This window comes from Geotrypetes seraphini, chromosome 14 (genome assembly GCF_902459505.1).
Source record: "Geotrypetes seraphini chromosome 14, aGeoSer1.1, whole genome shotgun sequence".
NCBI lineage: Eukaryota > Metazoa > Chordata > Amphibia > Gymnophiona > Dermophiidae > Geotrypetes > Geotrypetes seraphini.
Window position 1 is genome coordinate 54,270,336 of NC_047097.1, and position 18,812 is coordinate 54,289,147.

The 18,812-nt window shown below is 41.9% G+C and overlaps 1 protein-coding gene and 1 long non-coding RNA gene across 7 annotated transcripts in view; one reads left to right on the forward strand and one right to left on the reverse strand.

Moving 5' to 3' along the window:
- The window catches only part of LOC117348068, a 29,226-nt gene extending 22,223 nt beyond the window's left edge, over positions 1–7,003 (forward strand). Inside the window, exon 3 of the long non-coding RNA XR_004536906.1 lies at positions 6,364–7,003. This is a non-coding gene — a long non-coding RNA (uncharacterized LOC117348068). The remainder of the gene's footprint in view (positions 1–6,363) is intronic.
- The window catches only part of CCDC33 (coiled-coil domain containing 33), a 293,168-nt gene that overhangs the window by 221,772 nt on the left and 52,584 nt on the right, over positions 1–18,812 (reverse strand). Inside the window, exon 1 of one of the 6 annotated variants that reach the window (XM_033919720.1) lies at positions 6,325–6,505. The exons of the other annotated variants lie outside the window; for them this stretch is intronic. Coding sequence (XP_033775611.1) covers positions 6,325–6,387 — 63 coding nt within the window. The 5' untranslated portion in view covers positions 6,388–6,505. Of the gene's footprint in view, positions 1–6,324; positions 6,506–18,812 lie in introns of those variants that run through there. 6 annotated transcript variants of the gene reach the window in all.

The following is an 18,812-nucleotide window of genomic DNA, read 5'->3' on the forward strand; positions in this document are numbered from 1 at the left end:
GTTTGTTTTTTTTTTAATGGGCACAGGGAGGGGCCTAAGACTAGTTCAGATACCTAAGGCCCTTCCTATGGGCGTGTAACATACGTACAACATCTATGCCCATTTTTAAAAAGCTGCTGTTCAGCGCTTTTTTTTTTTTTTTTTAAACACTACCAGCACGTCTAGACTTGTCAGAGATTTTGGAGCGCTAACAACCGGCGCTTCATTTGGTGCATCATCTTGCCATCGTTTGGAATGCTAATTTTAATATCAATGAGCTCGTTGTTAACCATTTACATATGATTAAAGGAGGCTGCTACAAACCACGGAAAAGACCACAATTAGCCATTTGGGGTATCGATAGCTGAAATATGTACGTACTTCGAAGCTAAACTGGTTAAAACTGGTTAAGCGTCAATCATTAAACTGGTTAAAACTGGCTAAACTGGTTAAGCGTCAATCATTAAACTGGTTAAAACTGGCTAAACTGATTAAGCATCAATCATTAAACTGGTTAAAACTGGCTAAACTGGTTAAGCGTCAATCATTAAAGGCATGGTGAGTTTTGAGTGTATGGGAGAATTAGAGCCCAAAGAAAAACCATTTGCTATTGCTTATGTTATAGCTCATGGAAAAGGCAACGCCGCCTTAAATACTCTATCTCTGTGTGTGATCCAAAGGAAAGGTACAGGCAGTTCTCAGTACACGATTTCAGCTTGGGAAAAAGGCAGTTCTCTTTTACATGAGTTGCTCAAAGTGAGGCAATAGAGAACTCACAGCTCTGCCTTTTCTAAGCTCTGCTCTCTAGCATAGTCCATGATAAGAATGATCAATGCATTCACATGAACAGCAGGGCTTCGTACTCTTCTGCTCCCATTAGCACAAGCCCATGACAGCAGCAATCAGCCAGCAATTCCATAAGATGGCAGGCAATCATGAAAGCCGCAAGTAACAAGCTGTTCTGTATGCAGCCTGAGTAGAGAGTTCCATACAGAAAACAAATCTATATGTTGCCCCTATGCTTGGTTTCGGTTCAGGCTCTTCCATTTGAGAATCCCATGGAAAGCCTTCATCAGTAGCGGAAGAGGCCTCTTCACCACTGATGGATCCATCTACCTTCGTTTTGAGACAAGCACCATCTCTCACTAAACTGATTTTAGGTGTGAAAATTCTATTATTTTTTTTTTTGATCTGGAGAGTTTTCTGCTGTTGCTTTGGGCTTCCAACCCAAGAATATGGTGCCATGACCCTTCATTTACAACTGCTTGTGGATTGTTCCCCTATTTTATATCCCACCCAGCTTACTTTAGTCCAGTCATTACGAAGAGAGTGGTCAGACAGGGACTAGGACAGTGGTCTCAAACTCCAACCCTTTGCAGGGCCACATTTTGGATTTGTAGATACTTGGAGGGCCTCAGCAAAAATAGTTACTGTCTTATTAAAGAAATAACAATTTTGCATAAGGTAAAACTCTTTATAGTTTATAAATCTTTCCTTTTGGCTATGTCTTAATAATAATATTGTAATTTATAGTTAAAGAGACATATGATCAAAAAACTGTTCTATTTTACTTTTGTGATTATGATACACATACCAAGGGCCTCAAAATAGTACCTGGCGGGCCGCATGTGACCCCCGGGCCGCGTGTTTGAGACCACTGGACTAGGACTATCTTTTCAGAATCCTAAAATCATGGCCCCCTAGCTGGCACCATCACACAGAGACTATGACTATCACCCCACCCCTGCAGCATCCTTAGCACCAGCAGATAAACCAGCTCTAACATGAAACTATTACTCCACAACAACCACAGCACACTACAAGCAAAAAGCAAGCAAATTACTGCTGTGTTAAAATCACAGCAGTAATCTGTAGCTCACTGTGAAATGCCGTTATTCCTGTCAGTACCCGAGACAATTTTCAAACTAAAGAAATACAATTTTATCTCTACCTTCATCAAACAACTACACTGGCTTCCAATATCATCCCGAATAAACTTCAAAACCTCATTCATCTTACACCACAAATTTTACGGAAACTCGACAGCTCCCCTCATCCAGCTATTCTCTTCAGTCTGGTCCACTTCCAGAAGACTCCTCAACAGAATTTAACTAAACCTACCATCCACAAAGTACCTCAATGACAAGCGAATCTTCCACACCATGCTAATTTACCTGGGAGTAAAAATCTGGAACGACCTTCCAGAAGCAATCAGGAAAGAAGCAAATCACACCACATTCAGAAAAAGACTGAAGTCTCATCTCTTTGACAACTAAATGTTTCAGCCTCTACCTGTTCGCCCCCACCCCTACCACCTATGCCCCCCACTTTCCTCCCCTCTACTTTCCCCTCCTGACCTCTGTCCGGTCACCTTGAGCTTGTTGAGGTTTGTGCAACTAACAAATGCAAGATTAGATTAGATTAGATACAATTGGATCAGAAACTGACAGGCAGGGTGACATTTAAAAAATAAATGCTGGTGGTCATTGCCCGATCTCCCTGTCTTCCCCCATGTTCCATGATATTAAAAAAAAATAAATAAATAAAAAAAATACTTGTTCTGCCCAGTAGTACTTCCCCCAGTAGTCTATTGCCTCCCCCTCCTTCCTTTCCCTCACTTCTTAAAAATTCCCTAGTAGTCTAGTGGCCATCCTCCCACTCCTACCTGACCCCTCTACCCAAATATTTCCTCTAGTATTGTAGTTGCTCTCCCCGTACCCCCTTTCTCCTATTACAAAAAATTAAATCCCTGGTGTCATAAGAATAACCACACTGGGTCAGACCAGTGGTCCATCTAGCCCTCTATACTGTTTTCACAGTGGCCAAGCCAGGTCACAAGTACCTGGCAGAAACCCAAACAGTAGCACCATTCCATGCTACCGATCCCAGGGCAAGCAGTAGCTTCCCCCTTTCTCTGTCTCAATAGCAGACTATGAACTTTTTCTACGGAACTTGCCCAAACCCCAGATACCTCAAAAGGTTCTAAGCTTCAAACATAACATAAAAAAAGAGAGAAACAGCCTTGCCTGGTACCACACAAAAAATGAAAGAGATGCAGTATGAACTACATTAATTCACCCCCTACTCATTAACCCCTGCCCAGGCCCTCAGTAAGGCAGGAGAGATTCTCACTCAATGCTGCCTTGGATACAATCATCTACCATGTAAGGATGGTTTGGGGAGGGGGTATGGAGAGGGTCATTAAACTACCATTTTGCCCAGCATCAACATCAGACTCACTAGGTCTATAATTTCACGGATCTGGAATACTTTTTAAAAATTGGCATAATATAGGCCACTCTCCACTTCTGGAACCAGATTTGTTTTAAAAGATAAATTACATATTACTAATAATAGCTCTGCAGGTTCTTTTTTTTATTTTAGGAGGAGAGTTTGGTGTAGTGGTTACAGCTAAAGCCTCAGCACCCTGAGGTTGTGGCTTCAAACCACATGCTGCTCCCTGTGACCCTGGGCAAGTCACTTAATCCTCCAATACCCCAGGTACATTAGATAGATTGTGAGCCTACCAGGAGAGATAGGGAAAATGCTTGAAGTACCTGTATGTGAACTGCTTTTAGTATGATTGTAAAAACTACACAAAGGCGGTATACAAGTCCCAATCCCTTTCCTTTCCTTCCTTTTAGAATATATACCATCCAGTCCAGGAAATTGGTTACTCTTTAGTTTTTCAAATTGTCCCATTAAATCTTCCAGATTTACAGAGATTTGTTTCAGTTCTTCCAACTCATCATTAAATACCATTTACTGAATTCTGCCCCATGTATATAAATACACATCATTCTATGTATGCTCATACATCTGAGCAAATTTATTAAAAACCCTTTTCAATATGTTAAACAGGCCGTACACATGCAGAACCTTTACAAAATGACCAAGCCTTATGGCCAATCATGCATTTTAGAGGATCATGCTAGGACACTACCACTACTATTCATTCAATCGTGTCCAAGCCTTGGATACCCTTGGTGTAGGCCAGTCCTCACCATGCTTCCCTGTTTTCCATGGCTTCTTTCAATTGCTTGATGCTCATTCCCGTGTCATTCATAATGGTATCCAGCCAACGGGCCTTTGGTCTACGTGTAGCACCTCCTTTTCTAGTGAATTCACCCTCATAACATGTCCAAAATAGGCCAGTTTCTGCCTGGTAATCTTGCCTTCCAGGGACAACTCTGGATTTATATGATCAAGAACATCTTTGTTGGTGATCCTAGCTGTCCTTGGGATTTGTAGAAGTCTTCACCAGCACCACAGCTCGAAGGTGTCTAATTTTCTTCTATCTGCTTTAATGAGTATCCATGCCTCGCAGCCATATGTTGCGAATGGGAACACAATGGCCATGATCAGTCTTTGTTTGATGGTGACTGAGACGTCCTTGCACTTCCGTATTTGGTCATGATAGGATAGGTGGTAAAGAGATGATTGCAAAATTTAATAATCAGGTTAGAGAAACTGGGCCTCTTTTCCCTTGAAAAGAGGAGACTGAGAGGGGACATGATCGAAACATTCAAGATACTGAAGGGAATAGACTTAGTAGATAAAGACAGGTTGTTCACCATTTCCAAGGTAGGGAGAACGAGAAGGCACTCTCTAAAGTTAAAAGGAGATAGATTCCGTACGAACGTAAGGAAGTTCTTCTTCACCTACAGAGTGGTGGAAAACTGGAACGCTCTTCCGGAGGCTGTTATAGGGAAAAACACCCTCCAGGGATTCAAGACAAAATTAGACAAGTTCCTGCTGAACCATAATGTACGCATGTAAGGCTAGACTCAGTTAGGGCACTGGTCTTTGGCCTAAGGGCCACCGCAGGAGCAGACTGCTGGGCACGATGGACCACTGGTCTGACCCAGCAGCAGCAATTCTTATGTTCTTAAGGGGGAAGGGACCAAAAGTTGTTTAAGAAGTATGGAGTGCAAGATAGAATCCTTGCTTAGGGCATCCAATACCCTTGCACTGGCCCTCATCTTATCCCTGTTTTGCTTTGCTGTGCATTGGAACCAATGCCAGTTTTCGCTGGAAGTAGATAATATCTTCCACAGATCCATAGCAGGTTTTCTTTTATGTCCTGAGCGAGGAGGACTGGATGAAAGTGAACCTCTCATTCATTAGGAATACCCAGGAAATTGTTTGGGGGAGGGGCAGCTTCATTTAATAAATCATATACGGTAATAAAGATTCAGCAATCTCTAGCTTCAAAACCCTACTAAAATTACAGCCCAACATCATCCGTTCAGCATCCATGTTGTTTCAATCAGAGCCACAATCAATAATTTCCTAATTTCTTATTTATCCTGTTTATCTGTCTTGAATAAATTGTAAGCTCTATTGAGAAAGGACCATCTCTTGCATATTTTGCCTACAGTGTTTTATATATCTAATAATACTATAGTAGTAGTATCAATACTGGGTCTCCCACCAGTTAGTATTTTAATATAAAGCTGGATGCCTCTTTTAAAAACAAACTCCAAGAAAATCTACTTTAAATATAGTGCTTCAATTGCTTAAAGCGGTTAAAAGAAAAACAGCAAGCATTTCTGAATCAAAAAAATTATTCACTATGCTATATAACACCATTTTATAACACCATTCCCATCTAAGAGGACAAAGACATATAATCGCCAGGGTCCACTATAAATGCGCCTGTTTAACTTTCAAAATCCTATATGGTATCCTCCCTCCCTTTATCCCGCTTTCTTGGAATTCCTCAAACCCTAATACCACCAGATCCTCCCACAAATTAAAACTATCCTTCCCCTCGCTAAAAGGCATTTCCCACACAGGAAAGCTAGGGACCTCCCTTCACTTCAAAATCACTGAGCTCTGGAACAACCTTACCTCCCCTCTTCGGAACTTGAGCTCTCTCCAAGTTTTCCGCAAACATCTGAAAACCTGGCTTTTCTCAAAAAATGTAAGTCTCCCTCCAATTTAGGAATCAAGGAAACTCTTATATCTTGGCATCCCAAGTCCTCTAAATTTTCTTCACACTTCTACCTCTAACCCTCTGTTGTAGTTTCTTCCTATTTCTCCTACTGTAAACCGCATCGAGCTCTACGAACGTGGAGATGATGCGGTATACAAACCTAAGGATTAGATTAGATTAGATATATACACTGAAGCGAAAAGAAATATATAATTTTCCTCTATATATATTCTAGGTAGGGTGTATCATGTGAAACTTAGAGTGATTAATGACTAAATGTTTTCTCCCATTTGGTGAAGCATGTAATCAATTTCAAGTATGTAAGATAAATAAATAAATATGTCCCTATAGAAACAATGCTTCGTATAACTTTCTGTGTATGGTCTCTCTCATGCTGTTTCCTGTACCTGGATGCTGCCAACTGCTGTCCTGTCTTTCATTCTTAGACACATCTTCAACCTCCTGATCATCGCGGAAGATTATCACAACATCTCTTCAGGTAATGTTACATGGCAACCAGAAGCCAGAAAGAATACACTGCGGATGCCAGGATTACAGAAGAATTTATCCAGTCCACTGAGAACATTCTTAAGTGGAGGGTAGTCCTAGATGTAAACATGTGAAGTCAAACAAGAAAATATCTTGAGTAGTTTTCCAAGACTAGATCATCACCCACTCTCTCTCATTCATCCCTCAAATCGCATTCGATACCTAACCATATTTTGTGTTCCTATGATACAGCAATATGATGTCAAAAATTCTGGAGTTCTATGCTACAATCCCACCAATGAAAACAGGTTCACCACTATATTTATCTTCTTTGAAAGGTCCAAACCAACCATCTAGGTCACCTTGTTCACTAATGCATACCTGTTAGTACAGTTATCATTCTAAGTTTCATTTGGACACTACGGCCCTGATTCTGCAAAGCGCGTCTAAAGTTAGGCGGTTTGGACGTCCAAGATAGGCGTCCTATGTAGAATTGTGCTCAGTGATGTTCAGCACTGTTCAGACATCCAAATTTTGAGACGTCCTTTAGAGAATCGGGTTTTAGGCGAGAGTTAGATGTCCAAACAATGTCATTAATGTTATAATATTTTATTATTATGACGTCATTAGAATGGCGATTTTATGGTGTTTTTCATTATAATTGTGATACTGGGAGTTGGATCTGTTTAATGCTTTTATTTATTTCTCTTCCATCAGAGAGAGTGACTGGGATTCGAACCAGCAGCATTAGGATTTAATGTAGATTTAACCAGTGTGATATACAATGAGCTAGCAAGTTACATAGCAATTATAAAACTAGGTCCTATAAAGATTGTAAAAGAGGTCTACTTTTGAGCATAATTTGGGCTTCAAATAAACTTGAGTTCTATGGATGGAACTTAGGCACAGTTTGGACATGCGATCTGCTAAATACAATAATTTTCTGGGTTTTTATGTTTGCTTTATTAAGCTCAAAATACATTTAATAAGGCACCACATAAACAGAGCACATCCAAACAGATATATTGCATGCAAAACCTTCTATTTTTGTGGACAAACAGCAATGTTATTTCCTAATTAGAGGAAAACATCCATTAACTGAAGCAGAGCATATGAAAAATACACAGCTTTATGTTTCTTGCTAAAGAGCTACCCTTTTTTTCTGACTAAGCAGTGATCCAATAAGCTCATTCTTTAAAGCAAAGAAAGCACATGAAAAAAATATATAAATTGCATGCATAACTTCATTTGCAAAAGCTTAAAAACTGAAAAAACAGATACAGACCTTAGTATGGCTTCTACTTCATTGCTAATGGAAGTGTGCAACTGCACAATGCTGACCTCATTGTGAGATCATCAAGGTGCACCTGCAAGGTAGAATGCCACAATTAAAATATGTGCTGGGATTTGAACCTATGGCCTCTGGAAGAAGAGGACAAACCTGTGGACCTACAGATTCTTCAGTTTCTGCTGGTAAAATTTGCTTAATAGCATTCAACATTATTGAAATGTCGCTAATAAAATTTACTTAAGAAAATCATCAGTGAAAGACTGTTGACCTGACAAAGACCATTCCTTAGTTCTGCTGTGTCATTGATTGAATGTTGCTTAAACACTGAGAATGTAACTAGAGCCAGGAGACCAAGGGCCAGATTCACTAAGCTAATCATGTCCCAACCGGTTTGCGACCCCGACCCAATTCACTAACTTGGCCGATCCTGTCCGCATCCGATCCAATCCGCAAAACATATGAGGGGAAATGCATTCGGCAGCGATTCACTAAACAAACCGATTGGGCTGGCTGATCCAAACATGAGCGACTGCTGAGGACCAGTCGCTCACGTCCTTGCCAACTGTCCTGTTCTCTGCCACCCTTAAAAAAAACAATCAAAAGTGCCCTGCTCTCTGCTTCCCCAGTTTTCTGCTGCCCTGCTCTGTTAGTCCAGTGTAGGATTCCCTCCAGCGACCGAACTCCCCGCTGCCTGCTCAGAAGCCCACTCTGCGAGCCTGTGCTTTTAACCCGTGGGTTAAAAGTGGGGCTGCAGTACACGGCAGGGCTGCACTACGGTGAAGATGTTTTCTCCAGGGATCTGGGGCAAGATGTTTGAAATCAGCAAGACTCTATTGCTGCTTTGTTAAATAATATGGTGAAGGGGGACGGGGAGAGCAAGTGCTGCCAGCAGCGGTCTTCTTAGGCAAAACAACGGACCACACGGCGGGGCTTCCTTGCGCGGAGAGCATGTGCAGACCATCTACAGGCAAAGAAGATGGTCTGTGCATGTGTCGGGATCGCTATTCAGTGATCCGTGCAGTCGGTTGGGGCGTCGTGAATCAGGCAGCCGGCAACCTCTTGAATCAGATCGGATCCGTGAGGTTAGTGAATCTAGCCCCAAGAGATCTCAGGAATCCCTAGTGGTGTGTGTAAATGAGAACTAATCCATATCAACCAAAGAACACCTAAGTACAAGAGATCAAACACCTGGCTAACAGTACCATACTCAAACTATCTCTGCCATACTCAAACTATCTCTGGCACCTTAACTACCTTTTGGAACCACAGGCCATATCAGCTCCTAACAAATCCTCAATGATCCACCATGTCATCTGTGAACCGCATCTAGACATTTTAGGAATAACAAACTTGGCTAGAAGAAATCAGGAGATTACCACTGTCTGAACTATATGCATCAGGTTTCGTAAGAGGGGCCTTATATAACCTAGGCCAATCAGAGCCTCAGGCCCCTCCCCAGTGCATCCCAAGATGCACCAGGAAGGGGAAGGTCCATTTTAGACGATGCAGTAGCTGGGAGCTTTATATTCAACAACAACACACTCCTAATTTGCCAAACAAATCCTAAACTAGAAAAAACAAGGAAGGCAACCAAGTCACATCAAGGTCTGTGAGGGGGAAGCTCAAAGTGCCTAACTTGGCTCACAACTTGCAAACCAAATATAGTGTAATATGTCAAAGAACATGTCACATTATATGATGTTATAGGGCGCTCTCAGTGTGAACCCTCAGTGATAGGAGCACAGCTCCGACACTACACTTCTGGGCCAATGCCATAAGCCTCCACCCGCACACCATCATCGAGCGCCCTGTGTGTGCAGAAATCAAACCAATCAACAATCAAAGTGAGTAAATGAAACTCAACACAAGCAACCTGAGCGACCCCCACACAAACCCTGCCAGCCAAACCCCCTCAAAAAACTCACGCAAAATCACAAACAAAGTCAAAAACCATACCAAAAAGTGAAAAACATGTCCAAAAGAAACAATACTTATCCAAAACTGTCACACAAACGGAAAAAACGCGCCAGGAGGAGAGGTTCAACCGCGCTGGTTTCGGGAGGAGCCCTTCTTCAGGAACCTGGCCTCCAACAGAACACAGCTTTATATTGCCAAAAAAATCCAACTCTTTTATTTCTTTTACCAAGAAACGGTCGACCCTACAGGCTTACTTTGTCACATGACCTAATGTCTATTCTAATTCTTTCCGGTGATGTATGCATCTCTTATTTCTATTCACTCTTATTTGGTTATATTGTGTTTTACTGTTAGTTTAAATAAACTTAAGACTTAAAAAAAAAAAAAGAAACGGTCAAAAGTAATTGCTACTTTTTATGGAGACAGGTAACTTATGGGGGGAAGAGCGGGGACAGAGGGGATTCCTCACGGGGATGGGCAGGGACAGAGGGGATTCTTCGTAGGGACGGGCGGGGACGGAAGGGATTCCTCACGGGGACGGGCAGAGATAGAGGGGATTCCTCGCAGTGAAGGAGAGGATTCCTCACGGGGACGGGCGGGGATGGAGGAGATTCTGGCGGGGAAGGATGGGATTTCTGTCCCCCCCATAACTCTCTAATCAGTACTTCTCACTCATTTGCCTCTCAATACCCAGCATTCATGTTTCTGCACATTCGCTGCATGCATTACACATTTGGAGAAAGCAGAAATCACAGAACCTAAACAATGGGCAGACTTAAAGGAATGTCATTAAATAATGTTTCTATGGTCCATGTGGTTTGCCTCCTTCCTCTCTTCCAGCTCCCCAGCCTAAAGTCTCATTTTATGGCTTATCACAAGCAGACAATAAATAAAATAAGAAATTAAGATCAAAAACACAACCAGATAGCTAGATAGATAACAAAGAGTAAATATGCAGCTTCACTGCAGAATGTGATACATTTAGCTGGATCAATACAAGAATGGTCCACAGAGAATAAAACTAATCATTCATATGATAGTCCAATTACAAAAAAAAAAAAAAAAGTGTCCTAGCCTGCAGAGAACACTGTTTTCACTCCTAATCAATTTGACTACCAGTATTCTGCAGAATAGTAAGTCAGTCATTAATTTTATTGCAATCAATTCTCCTAACGCTGAAACTCTACCAATTACCTTTATGGTTATGTCTGCAGAGCATTATCTTCCCCACATCTTAACTTTTTTCACACCTGCTCATCTTCTCTGTGTCACTGCCTTTAGACTTCTCTGAACCGACGCTTTCCAACTGAATGGAATGTTCTAGTTTTTTTTTTTTTTTTTTCTTTTCCTTTTATGCAACATTCCGTGTCAGGCTCCCAAGACAACCCAATGAGAAATCCCTAAGTTTGAATTTGATCGTATGGTTTGGCCATTATTTTTCACAATGTATCTGATTACAGTCAGGGCTGCTTTGGCCACTGACTTAGGCAAATTTTTGAGGATGAATCCCCCTTTCATTTTTTTCTACATTAACCCCACCCCCAGATAAGGAACTATAAAACATTATACTTTATTATAGGATTTATTTTAAAGCAATGTCTGTGAGATATCTGAATGATCACTGATTTGATTGTCATTACATTCCTCCCTCAATATAGCCGGCCCGCGAATATTGAGAATTCGCAAATAACTTTTGGGTCAACTCTGACCCACCCCCCGCCTACCCCCCCGGCATCCCGGATCTTACCTGGGGTCTAGCGGTCTTTCGGGGCAGCAGCGATCTTCCTACGCTCCTGCCCTGTGCAGATCACTCATCCAAAATGGCTGTCTTGAGTTACCATAGTTTCTCGAGACTACGACGGGAACTCACGGCAGCCATTTTGGATGAGTGATCTGCACAGAGCAGGAATGTAGGAAGATCGCTTCTGCCCTGAAAGACCGCTAGACCACCAGGTAAGGTCTGGGGAGGTCTGGGAGGCGGGAGGGAGGTGGGGGTGATTCTGGTTTTAAGAAATCACGAATAATCAAAATCACGAGTCCTAAAACCACAAATCAGAAGGGGGAAGTGTAAATACAATCTCTTGCTTTCTCTGTGTTTCCTCCCTATCCCTCACTTTACACATTTACTTTTTTATTTATTAATTCAATTTATATCCCGTATGCCCCAGAGAGCTCAGAAAAGGTTACATGACGACATACAAAGTAATTAGACAAACGAGATACAGAGAATTAAGCAAAACGAGCTATAGTGGAGGTCATCTAACACAGTTCATCCTAAATTGGAGATACAGAACAAGCATTTAAACCCATGGATAGTTCATCTTACATGCTTTTGTTCTTCTAGATTTGCTTTCTCTTCTCTCTGCTCCTCCCTAATACTCACACTCCCAGTTCTTGAGTTCTTATGCCTAATGCACAATCTCTTGAATTCTATTTCACATACTCTTTTTCTCCCCTCTCTCATTGCTCCACTGCCCTACCCCCACCACCACACTTTCCAGGTGCCTCCTCTCTCCCATTGCCAGACCTGAAATCCCTCTTTTCTCCTGATCCTAAATCCCAATTCTCAAGTTCCCACTTGCCCCTCCCTACCCCAACTCAATTCCACTTGTGTCTTTATAAAATATAACCATCATAGAGACCTCAGTAGCAGAGCAAGAGGGACAACAAAACTATTAATACCTCTGACGAAACAGGCCAACATAAATGGACAGAGTGGGCCAAGACGGTCCATATCTGCCTTTATTTCTTATGCTTTTTACAGGAATGTTCTGGGAAGGGTAGCAAGGACTGCAGCAGAACGAGACTTGGGAGTGATCATTAGTGAAGACATGAAGACTGCCAACCAAGTGGAGAAAGCTTCATCCAAGGCTAGACAAATCATGGGTTGTATCCGTAGAAGCTTCGTCAGCCGTAAGCCCGAAGTCATAATGCCGTTGTACAGATCCATGGTAAGACCCCATCTGGAATACTGTGTACAATTCTGGAGGCCACATTACCAAAAAGATGTCCTGAGAGTTGAGTTGGTTCAGCGAATGGCCACCAGGATGGTCTCGGGACTCAAGGATCTCTCATATGAGGAATGGCTGGGTAAGTAGCAGATATACTCACTCGAGGAACGCAGAGAGGGGAGACATGATCGAGACGTTCAAATATGTCACGGACCGTATCGAGGTGGAAGAAGATATCTTTTTTCTTAAAGGGCCCACGGCAACAAGAGGGCATCCGTTGAAAATCAGAGGGGGGAAAATTTCATGGTGACACCAGAAAATATTTCTTCACCGAAAGGGTGGTTGATTGCTGGAATAATCTTCCACTACAGGTAATTGAGGCCAGCAGCATGCCAGATTTTAAGAAAAAATGGGATAGGCATGTGGGATCTCTTCATGGAGGAAGTTAGGGGGTGGGTCATCAGAGTGGGCAGACTAGGTGGGCCATGGCCCTTTTCTGCCATCATTTTCTATGTTTCTATGGTAGTGCGAGGGTGAACATCGATGTGGAGTTTAATTATCAAAATCTCAGTAATAAGAGCTAGGGACCGAAAAATTAACTGAATGGGGGAGGGTACTTAGAGCTGAAAGTTTACCTAGGGTACCCAATGCCCTGGCACCAGTATGCTGACACCTTTCCGAGCATTTATAAAACTAAGGGGTCCTTTTACAAAGCTGTGCTCGCGGTTTTATCACACGCACCGGATTAGCGAACGCTATTCCGCGCATTAAGGCCCTAGCATGGCTTTATAAAAGGAGCCCTAATTGTTTCCGTTTAGGAAAAAGAGAGAGATCGTTGGACCTATAGCACTAGCATGACTGCAAGGCTTGGCAACAGAGGACCACAGGAAGCAGCACACACAGTTAACACTGCTGTACAAGGTCCATGATATCATGCAACCAAAACAAAGAGGGATAAAGAACAAGGAAGCCTTCATTCTTAATATCTCCTAAACCTCTTTGGCGCCTTTACCTCACTTAGTCCTATTTAACCCTCCCCATACTGGACATTCATTTATCGCTGTACTTTTGTCCTACTGAGGGAATGCAATGTCAGCATTTTTTATGCCTTAATTTAAACAAGAGCTCTTACACTTTCGATGGGAGGTAATATCCAGAATCACTTTCACAGCAAAAGATTTATGTCTGACTCTTCAAAGAAACCAACTTTACTCTTCTCATGAGAGACCATAAAAAAAAAAAAAAGATCATTTGTCTCAAGACGGAGATGCAGAAATGTTTTCAAAATAAATGAATCCCAGGGTGCCCATAAAATGAAATAGAGATTTTATCTTGGTTAAGAATGAGGATCGCAGTTGCTGCAGACAGCAAATCTGCTTTAGTGAGTGTACAACAGATCCAGCTGCCAATAAAGTTCTTTGCCAAGAGAATGAAGGAGACGGAAAGGGGAAAAAAATGATAAAATGAAGGAAGAGGGGAAATGAGTGTGGAGTGAAAGTGGGAAAGGTTGAAATGTACGCAGCAAATACAATTTCTTTTAAGTTATGTTACGTTATGTGCAATCTTACATCTCGCTGAAGACTCGCAAACAGCTTTCTAGGCGGGTTACAAGCAGTATATCGCTACATAGCAATTAAACACAGAATCATACATGTTCCATTGAGTTATACATGCTACTTAAATCTATATAAGCAATGTAAGATAAGACATCTAAATTCACAAGCTATTGCTAACATTATCGTTCTATACAATAGTCTTAAAATTGTCGAGTCACTATTCGGCCAAGGAAGTCAACCCGGATACTTAATGCCTGGTCATATCTGGGCACCAGTACTGAATATCCAGGTTTTCGGCAATCCAGAGGTTAAGCAGGTGCTGGACAATATTTAGTACCAGTGCACATGTATCTATCCAGGCAGATAGGACTGCACAAAAGGCAGTCCTATCTGCTTGGAAAGGCAACAACACTGAATATCGCCAATGCTTGCATAACTTCTAGATCAGCCCTAATTCTGCTCCCATACTCTTGGATTATGAAGGGCAGTCAGCCAATATTCAGTGGAACTGCTCAGTTACCGTATACATTTGAAAATAAGCCTATATTTCCATACTGTGGATGGGCAGACTAGATGGGCCATTTGGCCTTTATCTGCCTTTTTTCAAGTAATTTTTATTGAAGGTGGTAACAAGAGCGCATACACATAAAGAATCAATACAAACCTCCTCCCCACATGGGAGGGTAAACAAAGCTGCAGATGGGCGGACTAGATGGGCCATTTGGCCTTTATCTGCTATCATGTTTCTATAAGCCAAGGTAACATAGCATACCATAAAATCACATTTGCATACTGCAAAACCTTGCAGTTCTATGCTGTTTAATAAACTAAGAAGGCTTTTAAAGTTTGGCTGCACATGTTATAAGATAATACATCGTCTGGTTCCGATTTATCTTCCTGATCATTTTACTGTAAGTTCCTTGCGTTCTGTATGAGGCCCTAGATTATTTGAATTTCCATCCGTAAAGGGTTGCCAATATAAAAGATTTTTGAATCAAACACTGGATTATCAGGCGGCCTTTTGGGGTCGAAATTTTGGCACATTGATTCTAACATCTGACTCATATTTAAACTTTAGGAAATCATTAAAGACCTACTTATTCGGAAAAGTATCTAAATAAGCTGAATTGTATTTCACTGCAAATGTGCAGTATCTTGGAATTGTGAACCACACAGAACTGTGAGGAAGACGAGATATTTATAAATGATTTGTTATGTTGTTAGACTGAACAATCTCAGTGATTAATAAGTCAATGCACCAGGAATTTTGCGAATAACCTAGATTTTAACAATTTTCTAAAATGCACTTACGAAGAAGAAAGAGATAACAAGACTGCAAAACTCTGTATCCCAACTAGCTGCTTGGTAAGGCAGTAATCTTTGTAAATATATCTCATATATGAACAATCACGAGCAGAAGGGAAAACAAAAAATGCAGTGCCTCGCAAATGACCAATTGGGATTGATGAATGAAAATTGATCAACTAAATAATTGGGTGTGTAACCATGCAAGGCCTTACAACACATGGTTCTAAACTTGAAAAACACCCTAGCCTTTCTACTGGCAACCAATGAAGGTGTAACATGATCTGTTTTCTTCAAATTAAAAATTAAACACATGGCAGTATTTTGTATAATATGTAATCTTTGAATTGAAATTTTTTACGATAACCTGCCAGATGTACTATGTTACAATAGTCCAAAATACTCAACACAAAGATTGTACCAATAACCTGAATGAAGTATGATCTAATTGTTCACAGTTTCCATAATGTAAATAAGCATTTTCGGACTAGAACATCAATGTAATCACTCATGGATAGATTTTTATCAAACCCTGATTGTTGGGGTAATATGGTAGGACAATCTATTCAGTCACATGTTCTTCTGTACGTTTGGTAGAAAATGCAAAGAAAAATTTAGTTTTTTCTGGGTTAAGAACATAAGAACATAAGAAATGCCTGCACCAGATCAGACCTGGGGTCCATCCAGTCCGGTGATCCGCACACGTGGAGGCTCAGCCAGGCATACCCTGGCGAATACATTAGTCACTCGTATCCCACTTTTCTTACTGTCTCTTTCTTTTCACAATCCACAAACTCCCTACTTCTTTCCGAGTCCGCAGACGGAACTTTCCAGTCCGCATCTGGCAGGTTGAAATCTCCCTCCTCTTTCTTTCCAAATTTTTGGATATCCACAATCAGATCTTTATCAATTTGCTGCGATTGAGTCGGAGCTTTAGTTTAAAATCCCTCATCCAATGATATACAGCCTGAAAAACCTTCAAAATGAACTGAGAAGCTGATGAAAGATTAGAAAACATAGGATTTACTAAACTTATGTCATGTTTTCCCTCAAAAAAGGGGGAAACTTTAACTCGAGTATAAGCTGGGGAGTTTATATTTAAATATAATTCTTCCTCCTTTTCCCTCTCCTAATCCCTCCCCCCCTGCACCCCACGCGACCATCAGTTCTCTCTCACTTCCCCATTCCCCTGTGGTGATTGGCACTTCTCTCTTATTCCCTCTCCTCCCCCCACCACCACCACAGTAACTAGCACTTTATTCTCCCTCCTCTCTGCAGTGACCAGAAGTACTTCACTCTCCCTTCCATCCCCCTGCAGTAACCGGCAACCTAGTGTTGCCTTCTCCTACCCAGGCAACCCAGTGATCTGCTCTCTCAAAACTTCTCACCCTCACCTCTGTCACCACCACCACCACACCTGTTAAAGGTCACATCTTAGCCAACAGTGAGCAGCGTGACTGATATGCTAATTGTGCCAGTCCCACAGCCCTTCCTTCTGACATAACAGGAAGTTGCATCAAAAGGAAAGGCTGTGGAGTCAGCGGGAGCAGCAGACCAGTCATGCTGCTCACTTCTGGCAAAGAATTGACCTTTAACAGGTACTTGGCGGCGGCAAGAGGGGAGGTTTGAGAGCACGGATCATCTGATAGCCCAGTGGAAGAAGGAAACACCAGATTGCTAGCTACCACGAAGGGAGTGGGGGGTGGGGTGCGGGGGAAAGCAAAGAAATCTGCTAATTTGACTATAAGCCAATAGCCCATTTTTTAGGCTTTTATTTGGGCCCGAAAATATTGGCTTATAGTAGAGTAAATACGGCAAGTGCCACTGAATATTAACACCTGTCCAACTCAGAATGGTTTAAGCAGGGAGGAACCTTCCCCTGCCTGCTTAAAGCACGCCAGTATCAACTCCTGAGTGTCTCAGTGTTCCATTTTTCTTTGTTATTAAACTGAAAAATAATTCTAATTAATTGCAACTAATTGCAAATCCCAAGATCCTGGCAGAAAGCAGGCATGATATGTGTTTGCTTCCTTAAGTCTACACAGTGAGTGAGAGTTTTGGGAGGAAATTCTTGCAGTCTTAATCTGATGTTCAAGAGCTGAATGAATGTTTAAACATTAAAATAAAAGTTACAAATGATATGGTGTCTCAAAGTACTTCAGTATTCAATCGATTGGAATGATCCCTCTCTCCTGGATATATTCACTTTTAGTCCAAATCATAACAGAACCCACTTGCAGGACCCTAACAGGACTCAAACTAGGGCTCGGGTCCTACCCCTTTCTCCATACTGGATCACAAGTTCCACCTCCCTTTCCCATTGGGATTGTACAGTTCCACTTACTTCTCTCTCTCTAGTTTCTCCCCTGATGCTCTTAGTGGCATAATATGAGCATAGCGACTCTGGCATCTTGAGGTTTAATTAATCTATAGCTGGCTCAGTTCTTACGCCTCACTTTTTCCTCTTGTAGACAGAAAAATCTCACTAGAAGGTACAGTAGTACCTCGGAATCCAAATGCCCCAGAACTCGAACGATTTGGAATCCAAACTTTTTTTTCTCTTCATTTTTGCACCGGAATCCGAACACTTTTTTGGAATCCGAACTGCAAGCAGTGCTCAGCCCAAAGCTTCCCCTCTGATGCAGTTTCCTGTTTCCGCCTGGGAGGGAAGCTTTGGGCTGAACACCACTTGCAGTTGCCGTTACCAATCTTGCTGCCTCTGCTGCTGGGGATCCCGACCTTGCTGCCTCTGCTGCTGGGGATCCCGATCTTGCTGCCTCTGCTGCTGGGGGTCCTGATCTTGCTGCCTCTGCTGCTGGGGGTCCCGATCTTGCTGTTTCTGCCAGGTAGGCCTGATCTTGCAGAGTTTGTGGGACCAAGGAACGGATTCATCCAGTTTCTATTCTTTTCAATGGGAAAACTTGTCTTGGAACTCAAACGTTTTGGAACCTGAATGGGGTTCTGGAATGGATTAAGTTCAGATTCCAAGGTACCACTGTATTCTCCTTTGCCCCCTGGTCTCCTCTGAAGGAGGACAATATGCCCTTCCTATTGTTCCATTCTATATTTCCCTCCAAATCTATGAAACACCTACTATAGTCTTAGTCCTTCCCCTCACTACCTTTGAGTAGCACTAGTTTGGAGCAGGGCCCCAGAATATTACTGCAAAGAAGGTACATTTTGGCATCCCGCTACACTTAAAAAGGGAGAGAGCTTCTTAAGAAACAAGATACTAGCATTAAAAAGGGAACTTATTAGATTTAGTGATACTAAAACCACTACTAACAGCAGTGAAATGTGCAATTACATTACATTAGTGATTTCTATTCCGCCAATACCTTGCGGTTCAAGGCGGATTACATAAAAGTTTTCAGAGATTACATAAA